The sequence below is a fragment of the Megalobrama amblycephala genome, linkage group LG14 (assembly GCF_018812025.1).
Source record: "Megalobrama amblycephala isolate DHTTF-2021 linkage group LG14, ASM1881202v1, whole genome shotgun sequence".
NCBI lineage: Eukaryota > Metazoa > Chordata > Actinopteri > Cypriniformes > Xenocyprididae > Megalobrama > Megalobrama amblycephala.
The window spans coordinates 13,562,088-13,579,549 of NC_063057.1; the positions used below are offsets into that span (position 1 = coordinate 13,562,088).

General features: G+C 38.7%; 1 protein-coding gene across 4 annotated transcripts in view; it reads right to left on the reverse strand.

Moving 5' to 3' along the window:
- plxna4 (plexin A4) overlaps positions 1-17,462 on the reverse strand; it is a 214,489-nt gene that overhangs the window by 57,847 nt on the left and 139,180 nt on the right. For all 4 annotated transcript variants that reach the window (XM_048157446.1, XM_048157449.1, XM_048157448.1 and 1 more), the window contains 2 exons: positions 7,367-7,490; positions 1,147-1,300 (listed from right to left, as the gene is read on the reverse strand). In XM_048157446.1, the coding sequence (XP_048013403.1) occupies positions 1,147-1,300; positions 7,367-7,490 (278 nt within the window). The remainder of the gene's footprint in view (positions 1-1,146; positions 1,301-7,366; positions 7,491-17,462) is intronic.

Below are 17,462 nucleotides of genomic sequence, written 5' to 3' on the forward strand. Positions count from 1 at the left end.
GGGATTAAAAACTGTATGTGTATGATGGTGATGGTGTATGTATCCAGTAGTGTGTGAGTGTGCACCCTCAGGTGTGTAATAGTGTACTTAGTCAGTGGTGTGAGAGTGTGTTTGCACTGCGGCATTTCAGAGCTCCGGGCCCTTGCAGATTGGACCGACCTGTAATTTCATGGTGGCCTGACTAGCCTCACATCTCCAATGAGACTTGCATGCATCATTATTCACACACCTCACACCCCTGCGCACGGCTCTTTCTACCTCACATCCAGACCGCTGTGCCACTTACTAGGATAATTTGTGGGTGTTTCTATACGAGATGCTCCGAAAGAACACTGTTGCTTCCATTCCCCCCCCCCAACCTTTTCTACCTGTTTTTGCCCTAGAACACACGCGGAGGAGTATTCCCCTGTTTCTGCAGAAGTGCGCATCTTCATTATCCTAACGTTGAGACGTTTTCGTATTATGAAAAATTACCAGCCTCTAGACAGCTGCCCAGATGTGCGCCCATTTCAATTATGTCGGGGTAACCAAGCACGTCGGAGAGAAAACAGAGGTGAAAGAATGGCATCTACGAGAGTGCAGAAGAGGACGGCAAAATGTTCTCTCTTGAAAAATCTTTTCTCTCACTTATCTGCTGGAGTGAATGCTGTCAAAACCATTTCAGCCGAGCAGATGGAGTGAAGAGTGTCATCAGTTCAGGAGATCCAATCCAATCACTTTACTTGAAAAATCTCTCAAACCTCAATGCCAATGGAGCCTCAGAATGAAAGACAGAAATGGAGAGAGACAGACGAGAGAGCAGGAGACAGAATGCCAAAACTGCCTCCCTCTTGACGACCTTTATTCACTCAATTACAAAACACGTCCTGCGGCAAAAGTCAACAGCTGCAGGCAAGATAATGAGCATGTAAACTTCCATCTCTGCTCAGGTGTTTATGCCTATCACTCTCTCTCTTTCTTAGACAGTCTTCCCTGATATAAATCCAGCGTCTCTGGAGTCTGCAGCAGATTTCTCGATCCAGCGTCTCCAATTATAAAGCTGTCACAGTCTCACTTTTAGTCTCAGTCTATTCACACTGCCACAACAAATGCCAACATTCAGGCCTTTCACCAAATTTCCTGGTTAGTGACGGCGCATGTTCACACCTTGGTCTACGACAATGCGTGGAACTTCCTTCTCTGCAGGAGAGCTGCAGGTAATGCGGTTCCCCTCGACCAGACCGTCCATCTCCGCCAGGTCCTCAAAGGTGCAGTTGACCCCTGCAGAAAGTTCTGGCACGTTATGTGCCTCCAGCACGAGCTGTCAAGGAAAAAAGAAAAGACAAGCTGAAGTTATACAGGGGAGAAAACAGCAGGCAATAATGGACAGGACAAACTTTTGGTGTGTGTCGCAAACTGACACACCATCTTTGTGCAGAAAATAAACTCATTTTTGCTGCCGCTGCCCCTAAAACTGCTGTAACGTGGATATTTTCTCACGTCTGTGATTTGAAATGCTCTTGAGAGAGAAGGAAGTCTGCACACTCCACACATGGGAAATCTCAATCCAGCCGCAGACATCAAGACATCCCAGAAAACACACATAGCCGTTCCATAAATATCCCAGCTGACACATGGCCAACCGCACAGCGAAATCAGGCCATTGAACCAGCGGCCACATATCTCCTAAATTTCCTGGAGGAAAATGTCCAGAGACATCAAGAGACTTCAGTCAGACATCAGTCAGCCCTGTACTGACTCCAATGTATTTCACTGAACACAAGTGGGTGGGAAATTGAGAGAGAGAAGGAGAGAATGAGAAAGAGAGAGGGCTATGGGGTGAGAGTTGTCATTCTCTTTTTTCTTTATGCTCTCTCTCTGTCCTCTCCATCTCCGTTACCCACAATGCCCTCTGGCTCCCAGCCTTCTTATGAATTTCAAGCCCTGCTCTGAAGCACATGTGTTGCCTGACACCTGAGTCAGATGAAGTGAGAAACGATCGCAAAGAGAAGAATGAGAAAGAGCAACTGTCATGAGACTGAAATAAATGCCCCCTTTACACCTGGGATTATATTGGCATTGTATATATATATATATATATATATATATATATATATATATATATATACCGAATGGTATGGATGTCACGGTTTGGTGCATGCAGTCACACGATGAATACAATTGGTCATAGGCAATCCACACTCCAATCCAGAAGGGGGCGTGCACGGTAATGCAAAGCTGTTTGCTACCAGTAAAAAGCACAGAAGAAGAAGAGACGATCGATCGGTATGTTTACATGTAATCTCTCAACCAGTGTTCTCAACTGCGGAAAGATATCAATAAAACAGCTTGAGAATAATAACTCACGTAGCATTACATTTAACTCAGGCATTTAGTGTCGACAGCATGTTAGTTTACTAGAGAAATTAACTCTAGAAGGGAACACTTCATATATGTACTATATTAGCCTGTTTATTATATTTACTTAACCCGTTAGTAATTTCTTGATTATTTAATGTATGTTTAAATAAATTTGTCATAAAAACAAGTTTTGACAATAACAGTGTAAATGATTATTAATAGATTTATAAGTTAATGCAAAACCTGCCTTGTGTGCTGTTTTTTAATTGTTATTTTTTTATTTGAGTGTTATTGATTGAGCGTGTTGATTATTATATATTTAAAAATAAATAGCAATTGAATTTAATAATTTGGGGTCTGCTGTTAATTGTAATCTTTAATATTATAATGTGTGAGAAAGGTCTCCCTGTATATAGTTTACAGCATTAGCTAAGATAGATTTTTTTTATCTTTAAGAAAATTTGAATTATAATTGAATTTATTTAAACACAGAGACACATTTATTGAAAAACAAAATCACAGTTTAATAAAGAAAAAAGCTATTAAATTTTTAGTTTTCTCGCCTCTGCTGTACCAAACCCGTACTGAACCGTGGCTTCAAAACCAAGGTACATACTGAATGCTTGTAGAAGGATTCTGTTTCTACAATTCGATAAATGTGAAAGGTCTAAAATAATATCCAAATACCATCCGGATACAAAACGCATGTTATAATGTCAAAGAAAACACAAAATAAAGAGATTTCAGGGAGAGAAAATAATGAAGTTGTATATAGTTAGAAAGACACAATAGATATGCACCATTTAAAATAGCTGCTGCAGCTCTCTCTGCCAGTTTGACTCTGTCGGGGGTCAGTTTGGGAAAGCGTGCAGTAATGCTCTGTGAGGGCATCATGGGAGGTGAAGTGGATGAAATCGGAATATCCACAGTAATAGGAAGCTGCAGCCTTGCATAGAGTGGCCCTGCACCCAGCATTACATTGGTGATACGGCCTGAAACACCCTTTACCCAACAGAACGGCTGACCGGGGCTGTTTTTAGATTGCTGTTTAATGAAAAGGCAGGGACATGTTGCAGACACTTTTCCCATCTCTCCCCCTCTCTTGCTGTTTTCCGCTTTCCCATTAAAGTTCAGGATGCACCGGTGGATGGCGGCGCCACTCTGGGATTTAATTTATTTTTCCTTTTAGAGAGAGATGCAGAGAGAATTTCTTCAATTACATTTCAAGCAGCGGCAAACAAACCCTTGCTGGCCATGATAAATATGAAAATCATCCCTCTCGGAGAGGGACCCTACAAACAAACAAAAAAAGGCCTCTTGTAGCAGAGGGTACGACACAAGGAATATGGCGTCTTTGATTACCTCCTGCCTCAACAGAAGAATGCATCAAGACGGCAGACTCTCACAGACTTCAGATGCTGATGCGGGTTTCTAATTACGCTTCAGGATTTGCTGGTGGAGGGAAACAGAGCTGTCGATGTACCCCCAGAGACCCCGAGAGCTATGAGATTCTACCTATTGTACCCCTTGTTGTACTTTAAAATCGCATGGATAAAAATCAATCTACATTTAAATGAATTCTGAGAGCACCTATAGCATTGTATCCAGCCATGACTGATGTTTTCCCTAAACAACTAGTTCAAAAGTGTAATCCTCCTTCAGGATAATGTTAAAGCTGTGCTACGCTCTGCTTATCGAAACCTCTGTATTATCTAAAAGAAACTTCTTTGGTAAATGCACTCAGTAATATGAAAAGAGCAGTTAAAAATAAATAAATACATTCCTCGTAAGATGGGCTTTACTGTGGTTTGCAGCACGCTCTGGCTGGGTGGAGGTCTAGGAAGAGCTTATGGATAAAATGTGAAATAACATGAAAAGATGAAATAATCGAAAAAGAAAAATGTTTTCTTTTTGATGAGAAACTTACTTCAATCCCTAAATTCTCCCTGCAGACTGAACAAAGGAGCTTTGTGCTTATCTCCTCAAACAAATATTCAATAATGAAAAAGGTCAAGAAACAGCATGGATGCCTGTAGTGTATTTCTGTGTACATTTTGCAATTTATTGCATTGCAGATGTGTTGTTTTCCTCTCAGTAATTCCAGTTTAAAGGAAAAGGTCAATTTCTCTCTAATGCTGTGTGTGTAAATTCCTTACCAGTCTTTTCATAACACACACACACACACACAAATATAAATATATTAATATATATGATCAAAAATACTGTTAAAATGTATATATAAAATAAAAGTATATATATATATATATATATATATATATATATATATATATATGTGCTTCCCACACATAGACTTTACCTGGGCGGGCCGCTCAGGTATATTAACGGCCGCCCAAGTATATTTGGTACATATTTGCTTTTATTGTTTTTATACCCTTATACTTTTTTTTTTTTTTTATCCACGTGAGATAATGAAACCATCCACGTTCGATTTAGAGGCCATTCACATCTTGCTTCTTAAAACGCGTTGGAATATGCCAGTCGCGCCACTTTCTCCTCTTTTCAAAAACGCTCGTTGCTAAGCAATCATGAGCCGCGTTCTCCATGAAGACGAAGTTTCAGCAAAGGATAAATGGATTTCCAGAACTTGCATTAGCTCTAATACTAGATTATAGGCTACTACTACTTATGAAGATAAATAAAAAAAAATAATAAATAAATAAATAAGCCCTCCTGTACAGGTATGATCAGCTGTTCGTCCATCTTGGCAGAGCTTTCGATCTCTATTTGAGCACGTTCGTCCCGCATACATTTAAAATAATGAACGTGAGAGCGCAAAAGACGAGATGTGAACGGCCCATACCAATGGAAAGTCTCCCTTCGCTCTATGCGTGATCATGTTCCATATTGCATTTATAAGAGCAGTTGGCCACATCCAGAAAAATTTATGGGCCCTCTGCTGGATGTATTTGGTAATTACACTAAAAATGTATTTCCTACAGATTTCTCTAACCAGCAGATGACAGAATTCTGCCTCTAAAACCCAGATCAATAATCAGAAACAACTATTAATTTTGATCATCATTATCATCATCAAGTGTTTTTTTTCATAAAAATGTAATATTTCATATGCATACAAATGGTGTAGTTGAGGAATTTTGTGGTAAATGGATAAAAAAGTAGCCTACTTCATATGCCCCCCAAACAGAGTATAATCTGTATCGAAATGAATTTCATTATTTATTTATTTATTTTTTAAACAAAGTCTCATATTTGTTGTTTGTCACATGTAGTAGTTCATTTTTGTGCCGTGGCTACCACCGCAAGTATATTTCAAACCTGTGGGAAGCACTGTATGTATATATATATATATATATATATATATATATATATATATATATATATATACACATATGCAAAAAAAACATTACTTACTATGTTTTATAAGCTGTTTTTCTTGTGCAAGGACATTTTTTTTCCCTCATAACACACATACATACATACATACATCCATCAAACCAAATTGGACTAAGTCAAATGGTATAAGCTGGTCTAAGATTGTGAAAATTGAGAGGATTGGGCTCATTATCTGAAGCTTAAAGCCTTAGCTTAGCACTCCCAGAACACACCTGGACAGTTTATACAAGGACTTCTTGTGATATGGGAATCTGGCGATATGATCACATCAACTCTTCAACGACTGAACAGCTACTACTGAATCTCCTGACATCTGCTTTGACTGGTTGCCTAGATACAGTCGACATGAATGCTCTAATTGAAAGAAACACATATATGGCAAAACACACTGCTGTGGGAATGATTTAGTTTATCTAAACATATCTAGGTTCTGATTAAGCATCACTTTGTACAGTAGAGCACACATGTACCTAACGTACACGCTGGTGTTAGGGCAAGTTTATTAGCTGTTATAGCTGTTAAAGTCTAGTAGTTGAGATTTTGAATTTGGGCCCAGAATACAGATCCTGAATCAGCTGAAAGGCCAGCTTCTCTAGTGGAGACGTTAATCTGATATAAAGGCTCAGAGGAGGTGCTGGATTACATGAGGATAAGGTCTGAAACCATGGCCTGCTTTGATGGATTTTAGAGACCCTCAAACATACACGCACACGCATGCACACACACACACACACACACAATCACACAATGAACGAGTGGTAGAGTCAGCACTTAGCTAGGTTCGCCAAAAGAAAAAGGTAACTGTCCTGACTAAGGATAGGGGAACAAACAGTAGTGACTGACATGAGGAAACAGAGTCAATAAATACAGTACATACAGCAATATTCTGATATTAATCAGAATTTGGTCACATTTGGGCCATGTAAACACATTAACCTAATTGCATTACCAAATTAAGCCAATTTTCTGGTTTCGAGAAATCTGAATAAGATATATTTATCTGAACTTTGGGTTATGTACCTTATTCAAAAAAATAAATAAATAACTGAAGATACATTTAGATCACTTGTCCAAACACAGGTAATTCTGTGGCATATTTGGCACAGTTGTAAAAAGCCGCAGAATGCGCAAAAATGCAGCATAAAAAAAATGGCAAAAGCAAGCATTTCCAGTATTTCCTAAAGAGAATAGCAGTTTATTTAGATTATATGGAAATATTCCAATAGCTGTGGAGCATGTAAACATCTTTTTCAGAATAACAGTTTAACCGGAATATGGATATTAATCAGAAAATATGCATATAACCAGTCAATGCTAGATCTGTCGTGTGTGATTAGATCTACACGTCACTGAAATAACATGGCACGTGTGCTACGGTCAAACTGCATGACGTGTCTTCATAAACCCATCAGTGCAACAGGCAGATCCATAAAGGCTGAACTTAAGACCATGATCACATTAATGATGGAGCCAGAAAAGCAATGGGCTCCATAACTGAATTAGTGAAGGCTAATGTCAATACGTCCAGCGTTTGGCTTTATCCTCAGAAAGACTTAAATGAGGTTTAGTATTTCCTCAGTATTCCTTAAGGATATTTTATAGTGTGATTACACAGAATGAACTAAGGTGAAAATTGATAATTAGTGCTCACCATGACGCTGTACTGGGACACGGAGATGTTGTTGGGATGAACGCTGAGTCTCACACACTGCTTTATATCAGAGGCGAAACGGCGAGGCTCGGATGACCGCTCACACTTTTCCTTCCTGGTGCACCTGGAAAACAAAGACGAAAAGAAATACGTGAGCACCTGAGGAGAGGAGAAAGACAGTATGTGAAAGGAAGACAAAGCATTTGATAGAATGGGGGGAAATAAAAACAGCTGCACAAATGCATCCAACCATCTCCCATCTGTAACCAGCACAGCATGAAGGAAATAGAACACAAGCTTGGTTACTAGTCCAAATCCATGCATTATATTTCTGTTTCATATTTCAGGAGAGAGGGAGGTGGGGCAGAGATAGAAAAAGACCAGTGGTTGTGGTGACTCTATCCTCTTTCTGCTCTCGACGGTACTAAAACAACAGCGACTCTATTTGTGGAAGCAGAGCAGGCCCAAAGGGCCGAGGGACAAGCCAGCTTTGTGTTCTACCCTTAATGAAGCGTATTCATCGCTCCCGGGTTCTGCAGGTGGGGAGAATCGGAGCTCAGAGACTCCCCCCTCCCCCTTTAGATCCAAACACCATCCACTCTGATCCATTCACAACACTGGGTCACAGAACCGATGAGGAGACCACCCTTACACTGTGACATCTAATCCAGACACATCAGATTACAGACACAAGGTTAAGCACGTTTAAGACTATTTTACACTTGCCATTTTTAGTTGTGACCGCTTGACTTGCAGGGTTACGTACTGGTGCTAAAGAACCCAGATACTAATACGCTGGGCTGATTTCAAGTGGTGGACAAGCATGAATATTGTCCTGGACCCTGTGATCACTGAAAAATCATCATTAATATATATATATATATATATATATATATATATATATATATATATATATATATATATATGACACTACTAGTAATCATTTATCAGATATAATCACATATGAAAGTGCACTACCGAGTCATACATTTCGAAATTACTAAAAATTTATTTTCTATATAAAAGTAAACACAAATGTCCTAATAATTAGCCATTAAACTGAATGAAATAAATATATTTACTTAAAAAATACATAATCATTAAAAAGTGTTTTTATTTAAATTTTGATTATATTCCATTCTTATAATCCAGTCAGTCCCTGACATGGCCGTGAGGATACACATAATCATAAATAAGATGTATGAAAACGTGCTATTAAGTCTTACATTTAAACATTTCAAAGTTTTACCTATTTGTATAGTACAAGAGTGGGTAATATAGCCTACTCTGTCTGGGTTTTTAGCCTGTCATTCCCCTGACTAATCCAGATTGGCTTTATTCAAATCTGTGAAGCAATTAACTACGAATCAGCACAGAGTCCTTATAAGAGGGAAAGAAGTTTATAACGGATGACAGTTGCGACAGGGTTTTCCAGTGTAGAAAAGAAGGGGAGAGAGAGAGAGAGGGAGGACAGTGAATGAATTGAAAAGTTAAGAAGCCTAACGTGGAGAACTCGGAGAACAGAATAGGAATAATCTGCTGGTGAATGAAAGAGGAAAGGAAAGAGATTTAAATTGCAACAATCATCCTCTTTCTCTGTGCCTCTGTGCTAAGCAGGTCTAAGATGCATTTAATCAGAATGGCCTCCTTTGTATCTCCAATCACACAGCCTGAATCCCTTTCTGCCGCTGATTTAATAAGCATGCTGTGTACAACGTGTTCAAACACACACACACACACACACACACACACACACACTTAGGTTAGTTGGAATATATGGGTGGTGAAACATTGAACTCTGAAACGAAAGTGAGTGTGTAGCATTCTCAGAGCACTGCTGGGAGAGACAAACTGCTTGTGTGTGTCTCTGGATGATTTGGTGAGGCTCTGCATCCTGCAGTTATACACACTTGTCAAAGGCCTTTAATAAAACATCACATAGTCACATCTAACAAGTCTCACAAGCCTCTCTCGGTCCGCACCCAAAGTACGCAGGCAGTGAAGCCTGTTTAAACACAGGCATTATCCTTTCTCACCAATAGGGGGCGTATGAGGGTTGTCTGTTTATAATTTTCGAGATTACAGGGGCTTTGACATGTTGTGGCTGAAACAAGTCAGCACTGTTTATAAGACCGGGGATATTTCTTATTTAAAAGGGTTATAAACGAGATGCCTGCCTATGGCCTGAGAGCACTGTAAAAACATTTATGAGCCTTCGTTTATGAGCTTCTGTGATACAGGCCTGGAGTCAAGAGCAGTATGAATAGCAGTATGTTTGTGTATTTCATTTCTTTAATAAATAAAACATTTTCTTGTTAAATAAGAATTACCCTATTTACTTTCTTAATCCACATTTCTGTTCATGTAGTAAACAATATATTACTTCAAAAAAAAAAGGGGGGGGGGGTAATTTTGACATTGTCATCCTGGAATATGGCCATGATACATCTTCCTACATGGTTGTTTAAGAAATGAAAAGCTACACACTGTTGCCAAACATAACATGCTAGAAACATAATAATCACAGTAATAATGATCCAATCATAGACTTTTAAGCATTTGCCTATTTAAATCCAAACAGCATTTTTTTTTTTTTTTTTTTGGCCAGGCAGTGTGTTATGTTGTTATGTTTTATTGTATCTAATAAATTGGTGATCCCCTTGATGAGTCATCCTGCGCACACCTGTCAACACGCGGCAGGTTTGTTTTAATACCTTATCATTAGTAAAAGTAAACTGCTCTATTAGAAAACTAAGGAGTAATTTGTTTCCCTCGTTATGTAAATGCTGCCTGAACATGGAGAAATGCAGTACTTTGATGAATAATGAACAGGAAATGAAATCGCATCAAAGCGATCAGACAGACGGGAGAGCAGAAGTGGGCATGCAAAACGCTAAGGACGGCCTCCTGTCATCTTGCCTGCCCTCTCTCTTCCTGTTCCCCTTGTGACCCTCCGTTCGCTCTGCTCTCTAACACACTGACCTAAATACCATTACATCACCCATGCCAGCAGAGGAGGGAAATAAACAAATAAATTAACGCACATCAATAAATGAATAAAAACATGCAATTAAATTGCCAGCTCTGCATTTTGATTGAGGGAAAAGACTTGTAGTAAGCTTGCAACGCCATCCCTCACATCAAACCCACAGACAGACTACTACAGATGTCTTTAGAAGAAAGCAGCTAACAGAGTCAGCCAGAAGCAGCTAAATTAACAAGTTCTGTTAAAATAATAAATCCCTCAAGGAGTTTTATTCAACATGCTCTGCAACTAAAACTGTTAATTTACCGTAAGAATGAGTTTGGGCTCAGAGTGGAAAATAGTACCAACCTCTTTTTGCCAAGACATGTATAATAAGCATGAGGAAGTACATTTCTCATGTGTGACTGATGACAGTGGAGTTAAACTTTGTGTACTTCAAAGGTCTGACCAGCAGCGTGAAGCAAAGAGAACTCTAATACTGGAGAAGAACTACAAGTATTAGCATAAGAAAGAGACAGTCTAGGCTCAGAAAATCAAACTAACATATTGCTTTTACAAGTAATAGAGTATACAGTATATGTACACTCTAAAAAATGCTGGGTTAAAAACAACCCAAGTTGGGTTGAAAATGGACAAACCCAGCAATTGGGTTGTTTTAACCCAGCGGTAAGGTTAAATGTTTGTCCAACCTGCTGGGTAGTTTTATTTAACTCAACTATTGTTTAAAAATTACTGTATTGCTTAATTAAAATTAACCCAAAGTATGTTGGAAATGAACATTTATTAATGTTCAATGAATAATTATTAAACAATAAACATTTATTAAATTGCTAAACTTTTTTATTAAACTATTAAATTTATATTAATCAAATATTAAAGCTTATTAATAATCATTCACATTTTGACTATTATTGTTGCCTCTAATTGCATCTGGTTTTTAATTTAAGCTAGCCATATAGCAATTTTTAAACAATAGTTGGTTTAAATAAAACTACCCAGCAGGTTGGGCAAACATTTAACCCAACCGCTGGGTTAAAACAACCCAATCGCTGGGTTTGTCCATTTTCAACCCAACTTGGGTTGTTTTTAACCCAACATTTTTTAGAGTGTACAGTAAATTGAAATGCAATGAATTGGATAAATGTAAAAAAAATAAATATTACAAAATACAATAAAATTAAATAATAATTAAATACTTTATTTGTGATATCATAATTGGATGTCACTCACTGAATTAACCATGCTTTACTTCAAGTTTAAAAAACATGTATAGGAAAACAGGATTTGATCTGTGCTAAACCAATCGAAGCTTGATCTTATTCCAGCCTGAAAATGAGCATAGAGCAAATTGAAGAGATTTCATATGCATAATATATTGGCCTGTATTTATAATTTCTCAGCTTGTGATAACAGCTCCAAATATTAGGTCTAAAATATTAATCATGCCAGACATTTGAAAATATATATATCACAGCAAGATGATGTCACGTTAAAGTTACAGTATATGCATTTAAAATATGGACTAATTAACATTTATTTCAAGAAAAAGAGAGTGAAAGGAAAAATTTAAGATCAAGTATGTTGACTCAGTTTATTTCAATAGTTTGTCATTAGAATGTTGCTAAGCTAAAAACTCAATACTCTAAATAAGCAAAAAATACTTTTTAGTATTGAATAAAATATATGAGTTATAATTGCATTTCTCTCATCTCATCCAACACCTCATATTTTGTTTTTTACTGAACATGGTGTAGGGCATTCTGGGATTGCCGTCTTTGAATTTTCCCCAAAATTACTGTAGATATCTTAGGAAACAGCATAATCAAGATCCTTTTACAATATCCTTAGAATTGAGAGTGTGGTTTTAAACGCTACCCATGTATGTTTAAATTTTTTTTTTACAGTGAAACGCCTACCATTCCTCAGCCAATTCTACTCCAAATATCTCACTGAACTTCCATTATGCATGCAGTAAAATCCACAGTCCTCTACTCTATTGCCAATTCATTCATTCATTCAATGAGTTCAGTTGCAAGAAGACAGATATTTGAACTCTAGGTCATGTTCTACATCCCATAGTACAGTAACATATAAACATTATTTATGGATGAGTCAATGCATATTTCAATATGCACTTAAATACACATTCATCCCGACGGTTATCAAGCCTCCCATTGGGACGCTTTCCCAATGGTTAAGGAATGAGGAACGAGAAGAGGAAATTAAGTTGAACTATTGCCTAGTGGCCAGATATACAAACCCCATCCAAGTTGCACATATAAAGTACAGTAGAATCTGAGACACCTTTAAAATACAGAACGAAACCAAGAGAGAAAGGGAGCAAGGGAGAGCACTGACAAAAGAAGGAGCAGCTACACTGACAAATGGCAGGTTTAAATTTAGAGTCAGTGCTATGAGCCAGACCCTGTGAGAGTGAGAGAAGAGCAAGTCGGTCACCATCATTATGGAGAGAGCAAAGAAGAGGAATGGAAGGATAGAGGGAGGCATGAAGCAGAGAGAAGGATGGAGGAGAGAAGACAGAAAGAGGAAGAGACTCGTGGAGAGTCATTACGCAGCCCAGTGGCTCTGACCCGATTATTCCCAGCAGAGACCTTGGGGCCACTGCCCCCCACTGGGCCACAAACCTCAGCTGAGTGGAAAATTAGTGTGGAGCACCCCGGGAACGACCCCAACACACCGAGGCATACTGAGACACACAAACACATGCTTGCAAAAAAACCACACAGGCTGCAGCAGTCAAAACAAAAAAAAAATGTTCCAAAAATATGTTTTACTGTATATTACAGCATTATAATGCTCATTTTGGGAACACAGTGAATTAAATATTTTGAAAGGCACTCTACCTCATGATTTTTTATGTGGAACTTGATGGATGCAAACCAAAAGATAACATTATTCATGACAAATGAATAAGTCTGTCAGCAGTTCAAAAATGATTACATAAGTCACATTATGTAACAACTCAGTTAAAAACAAAAGAATCAAAACCGATGTAAGAGCCAATTCAATGTGCCCTTTGTATGTTGTAAGATTCATATGATTTGATATGACTGATGGTTATATAAATTCTAATATTATACATTTCATTTTTTCTGATATGTGTGGTCTTCCAATGTGTGGTCAAAAAAATATAATGGAAGTCAATGGGAACTGAAAATGTTGTAAATAAATGATAACTGAATATTTTCATTTTTGGGTGGACTATCCCTTTAATGGGTGTTTGGAAGTATAGGCAGCCCTGGGAAGGATTGAGGTAGATAAGGTACTTTTGCCCAACCCTACTGACCACAACACCAAATCTGTCTAAAAGCAGCACGGCCTCAGAATCTGAGTTGCATTTCTGAACATTTTCATTTGACTAGAATCCATCCGACTCCAGACTACGGCACAGCTGGAGAGACACATTACCCATCAAAGTCACACACACCCACACAATACCCACAATTCATCTCAATGCCATAAAAGCGTCAAGTTTTCCGTGACGCAGCAGCGCTCGCCTCAAAACTCGCATGCAATTTCGGGAGCTGTCAAAAACACCTCAGACCGGCTCCTTCATCTCGTCTTCCTGCTGTCCCTGTTCCTCCTGGGCCAGGGGACCCATCTTACCCTGCTAATATTAAACAGATTATCTGTCTTCTCCAACACCACATCCCCTACAGATCTGATCAAACATTGCACGTATTAACACCCGGCTGTCATGATATAGCTCAGAGGAACGTTTACAACTCTTTTTTTTAATCTCTTAACATTTAGATCGAGCAGACGAATCTTTTTCCTTTCAGTTGCAGGGGTCAACGAAGTTTTCAGCAGAAAGAAATACGCACGTGAGAACAGGGAAGACCTCTAAGAATGCCCGAAAAGACAAAGGCAGAGTGGATGTGAGGACAATTAGACTCTTTGTCTTCAAATTTATACAAAGCATTTTAAAGAGGTCACACTCAGTAAGACTCCACCTAAGAAAGGAGAGTAACTTGAGAGTGTGTGTGTGTGCTATAGATAGAGCATCTGTCCTCTATCACAAAGGGCAAACAAGCAGGTCTTCTGCCACCTGAGAGAATGACCCAACAGGTCCCCGCGTGCCCAGAGGAAAAATCAATGTGCCGCTCAAATTAGAGAGAACAATCTGATCTGGTCGAACATTTATGAAAAATGTTTTGCTTCTGTGCCAATGCAAGGTGAATGGCAATTTCAAAAAGTTTGTGAACTGGCATATCACATTTCTGGAGCTATTTGGAAAAGAGTCTGTGTAACTGTGAAACACGCATGACATTTGAAACCTGTGTAAAATTAGGCTACGACAAACACAGGACTGTCTGTCTTTTTGTATCCTATACTGGGCTGGTTCCAAACTGTACACCTGCTGCGGTGAACACAATGTTCTTACCATAAATCACTGTATCTATTCCCGCACCATTATAAACCATTCAAATGTGTGGAAAATCACGAAAAGCAAATCTCTCAAGATAAATTTAGAAGCACATTCTAACAGAAGATTTTTAGTTGCTATATCACACTGTGACAAGAACTTTTTAAAGGAGCTCAGAATGGATGTAAATCTCAAATATTTTGGAACATTAGTGATTTGCATAATGAGTCAGTTTTGGGAAGTAACTAGCTAAAAGTAGCGATGCTGCTGACTTAACACACATTTCCAGTAGCTTGGATGTTATTTAAAATAATCAGTTTTTCCAGTAAGTAGCAGTGTAGGATACTAAAATATGCTCTATTTATTTAAGTGATAGAATTAGAATGGTTCATTTAAAAAAAAAAAAAAAAAAAGTAACACTTTACTTTAGTGTCTTTGTTACATGTACTTACTATAACAATAACAGTAAATTATGTATAATTACATGTAGCTAACCCTAAACTAAACCCTAATCCTAGCCCTATAGTAAGTACATGTTGTTAATTAATATTACTCTGTACTTAAATGTTTATTACACTGTAACAAGGACAACTTAAAATAAAGTTGTTTTTTATTTTATCTTCAGAATTTCTTTTCATTTCCAGGGAAGAAGGACAGTAATGTGGTTTGCAATGACATGACGTTTGATAGATAATGACAGAATTTTCATTTTTGCTTTACTTTCTTTAAACTTCCTCCACATCTATTTCCTGTCTTTTCAATCACTGCCTGTGCGCTCTCTCACTTTCTCTCTCAGGTGTGTCTGTCTCCATGTCTAGTTCACGCTCTGTCACACCAGGACAGGCCACCCCTCTTGCTGTCTTCAACCCTTCTCCCCATTGCATTCTCTCTCTCTCTCTGTCTCCTGCTTTTTCTCTGGTGACAGCAAGGTGACAGTGAGGGATAGGTTGAGTCGTGTAGGACTGCCTGCTTTCCGAGAGATCTCACTGACAGTCGTGAGGCTGTCTGTAGTTCTGTCCTGATGCTTCCGTCACTTTTGGAGCATGTTCCTTTCTCTCAGCCAGCCGCAAACTCCTCCCAGGCTCTTCAGGAACTCAACACCAGGGGCGACAGGGCCGGTCCTGCTCCCCTGGGGAGACGCCATTCTCCACGGGGTGGGGCTGTGTGCGTGTTTTGGGTCCAAAACAACACAGTACTGACTTGATGTTTTCAATTCTTTCAATACAATCCCAGGTGGAATGCACTAAGAATAAATTGTGCCTGCTGATAGTAACATTTATCTGCATGTGCCGTCTACATCACTTTAGAAATACCACATGTAAAAGTGCCGTAACTACTAGTGTGTCATTTTTTTGAAACAAACAGCCCAGTGCTGAAAAAAAATCTCTTATGTTCCAGGTAAATTAGACCCACAACACATTTTGAGTTGGAAATACTGATTAACCTAGAACGGGGTGCCCAATCCTGTTCTTGGAGATCCATCTTCCTGCAAAGTTCAGCTCCAACCCTGATCGAACACAACTGAACCAGCTAATTAAGATCTTCAGGAGCACTTGATAATTACAGACAGGTGTATTTGATCAGGGTTGGATCTGAACTCCGCAGGTAGGTAGACCTCCACAGGGACAGGATTGGGCACCCCTGACCTATATGTTTTTCTTGATATTGTGTGACAACAACTCATTTAGCGTCATGAACATATCTGCAAAGTTTCAACATTATGAGGTGTTGTGGAATGTGGGTATTCCAAAAGAGTTTCAGCATCACGCCAGAGTTAAAGAATTTCACCACACCATCTTTTCCTGTGACAGACTTCTCTACAGACAATATCACAGTCCTCAGAAAGACAATGATAGCTTCTTCTCTCATCTCACATTAGAGCAGAAAGCTGGGGAAGGCCCCACTGGGGAGAGGCTCTTCTAGTGGCATAAACAAAGCCTTAGTATTCAACAAACAGACACACATATACAGTGGATCAAAGAGAACTGTGTTCTAACCTCTCCCAGCGCAGCCACACAAACAAGATCTGGACGAGAAGTTAAAACTTCAGAACTGACCCTGGCTTATGGGAGAACAAGAGCATAAGGTATGCACATGAGTTCAGATGTTAGGGAGAATTTATTAATAAATTCAGTTCTTATCAGAACCCTAAGCTGCAGCTAAAAAATCTAAAATCCAAAAAAGTACAATAAATAATACACTAGTCATCTGTGGATGCATCTGTGAAGTCTGACCCAGGACAACATGACCATTACAGTTTTAAACAATAATCTTGTCTCTCATAAAGCCATAGTAACAGGCTGTCAAAGATACTGTTGGATAGACATATTGATATTCTTCATTTGCCCCAAAATAATATCCATCCTAATAAAGATGCATAAAGATATTATAATGGAGTGTGAATTTGCATCTTTGTCAATCTGCTGCAATCTCTGCCTGTCAGTTTTTTTTTTCGGAAAGAGAGACAGAAATCTGACAGCCTTATTTTCTCTGTCTTAATTATGATTTACAGCCTATCCATCTCCACGCCATTCCAAACCATCACAATCGCTGCTCATTTACACCCCATGCAAAATGACTGCCTGCGAAACATTCTGGCAATGTTTCCACGACATTTGTAAAGCAGTCAGGGGAGTTATTCATTGCAGCCCTCGGGAACTAGTGCGATTGTCAAGAACGGATGTAATGTTGTTAAATTGTGGTGAACACATTTTCCACTCAAT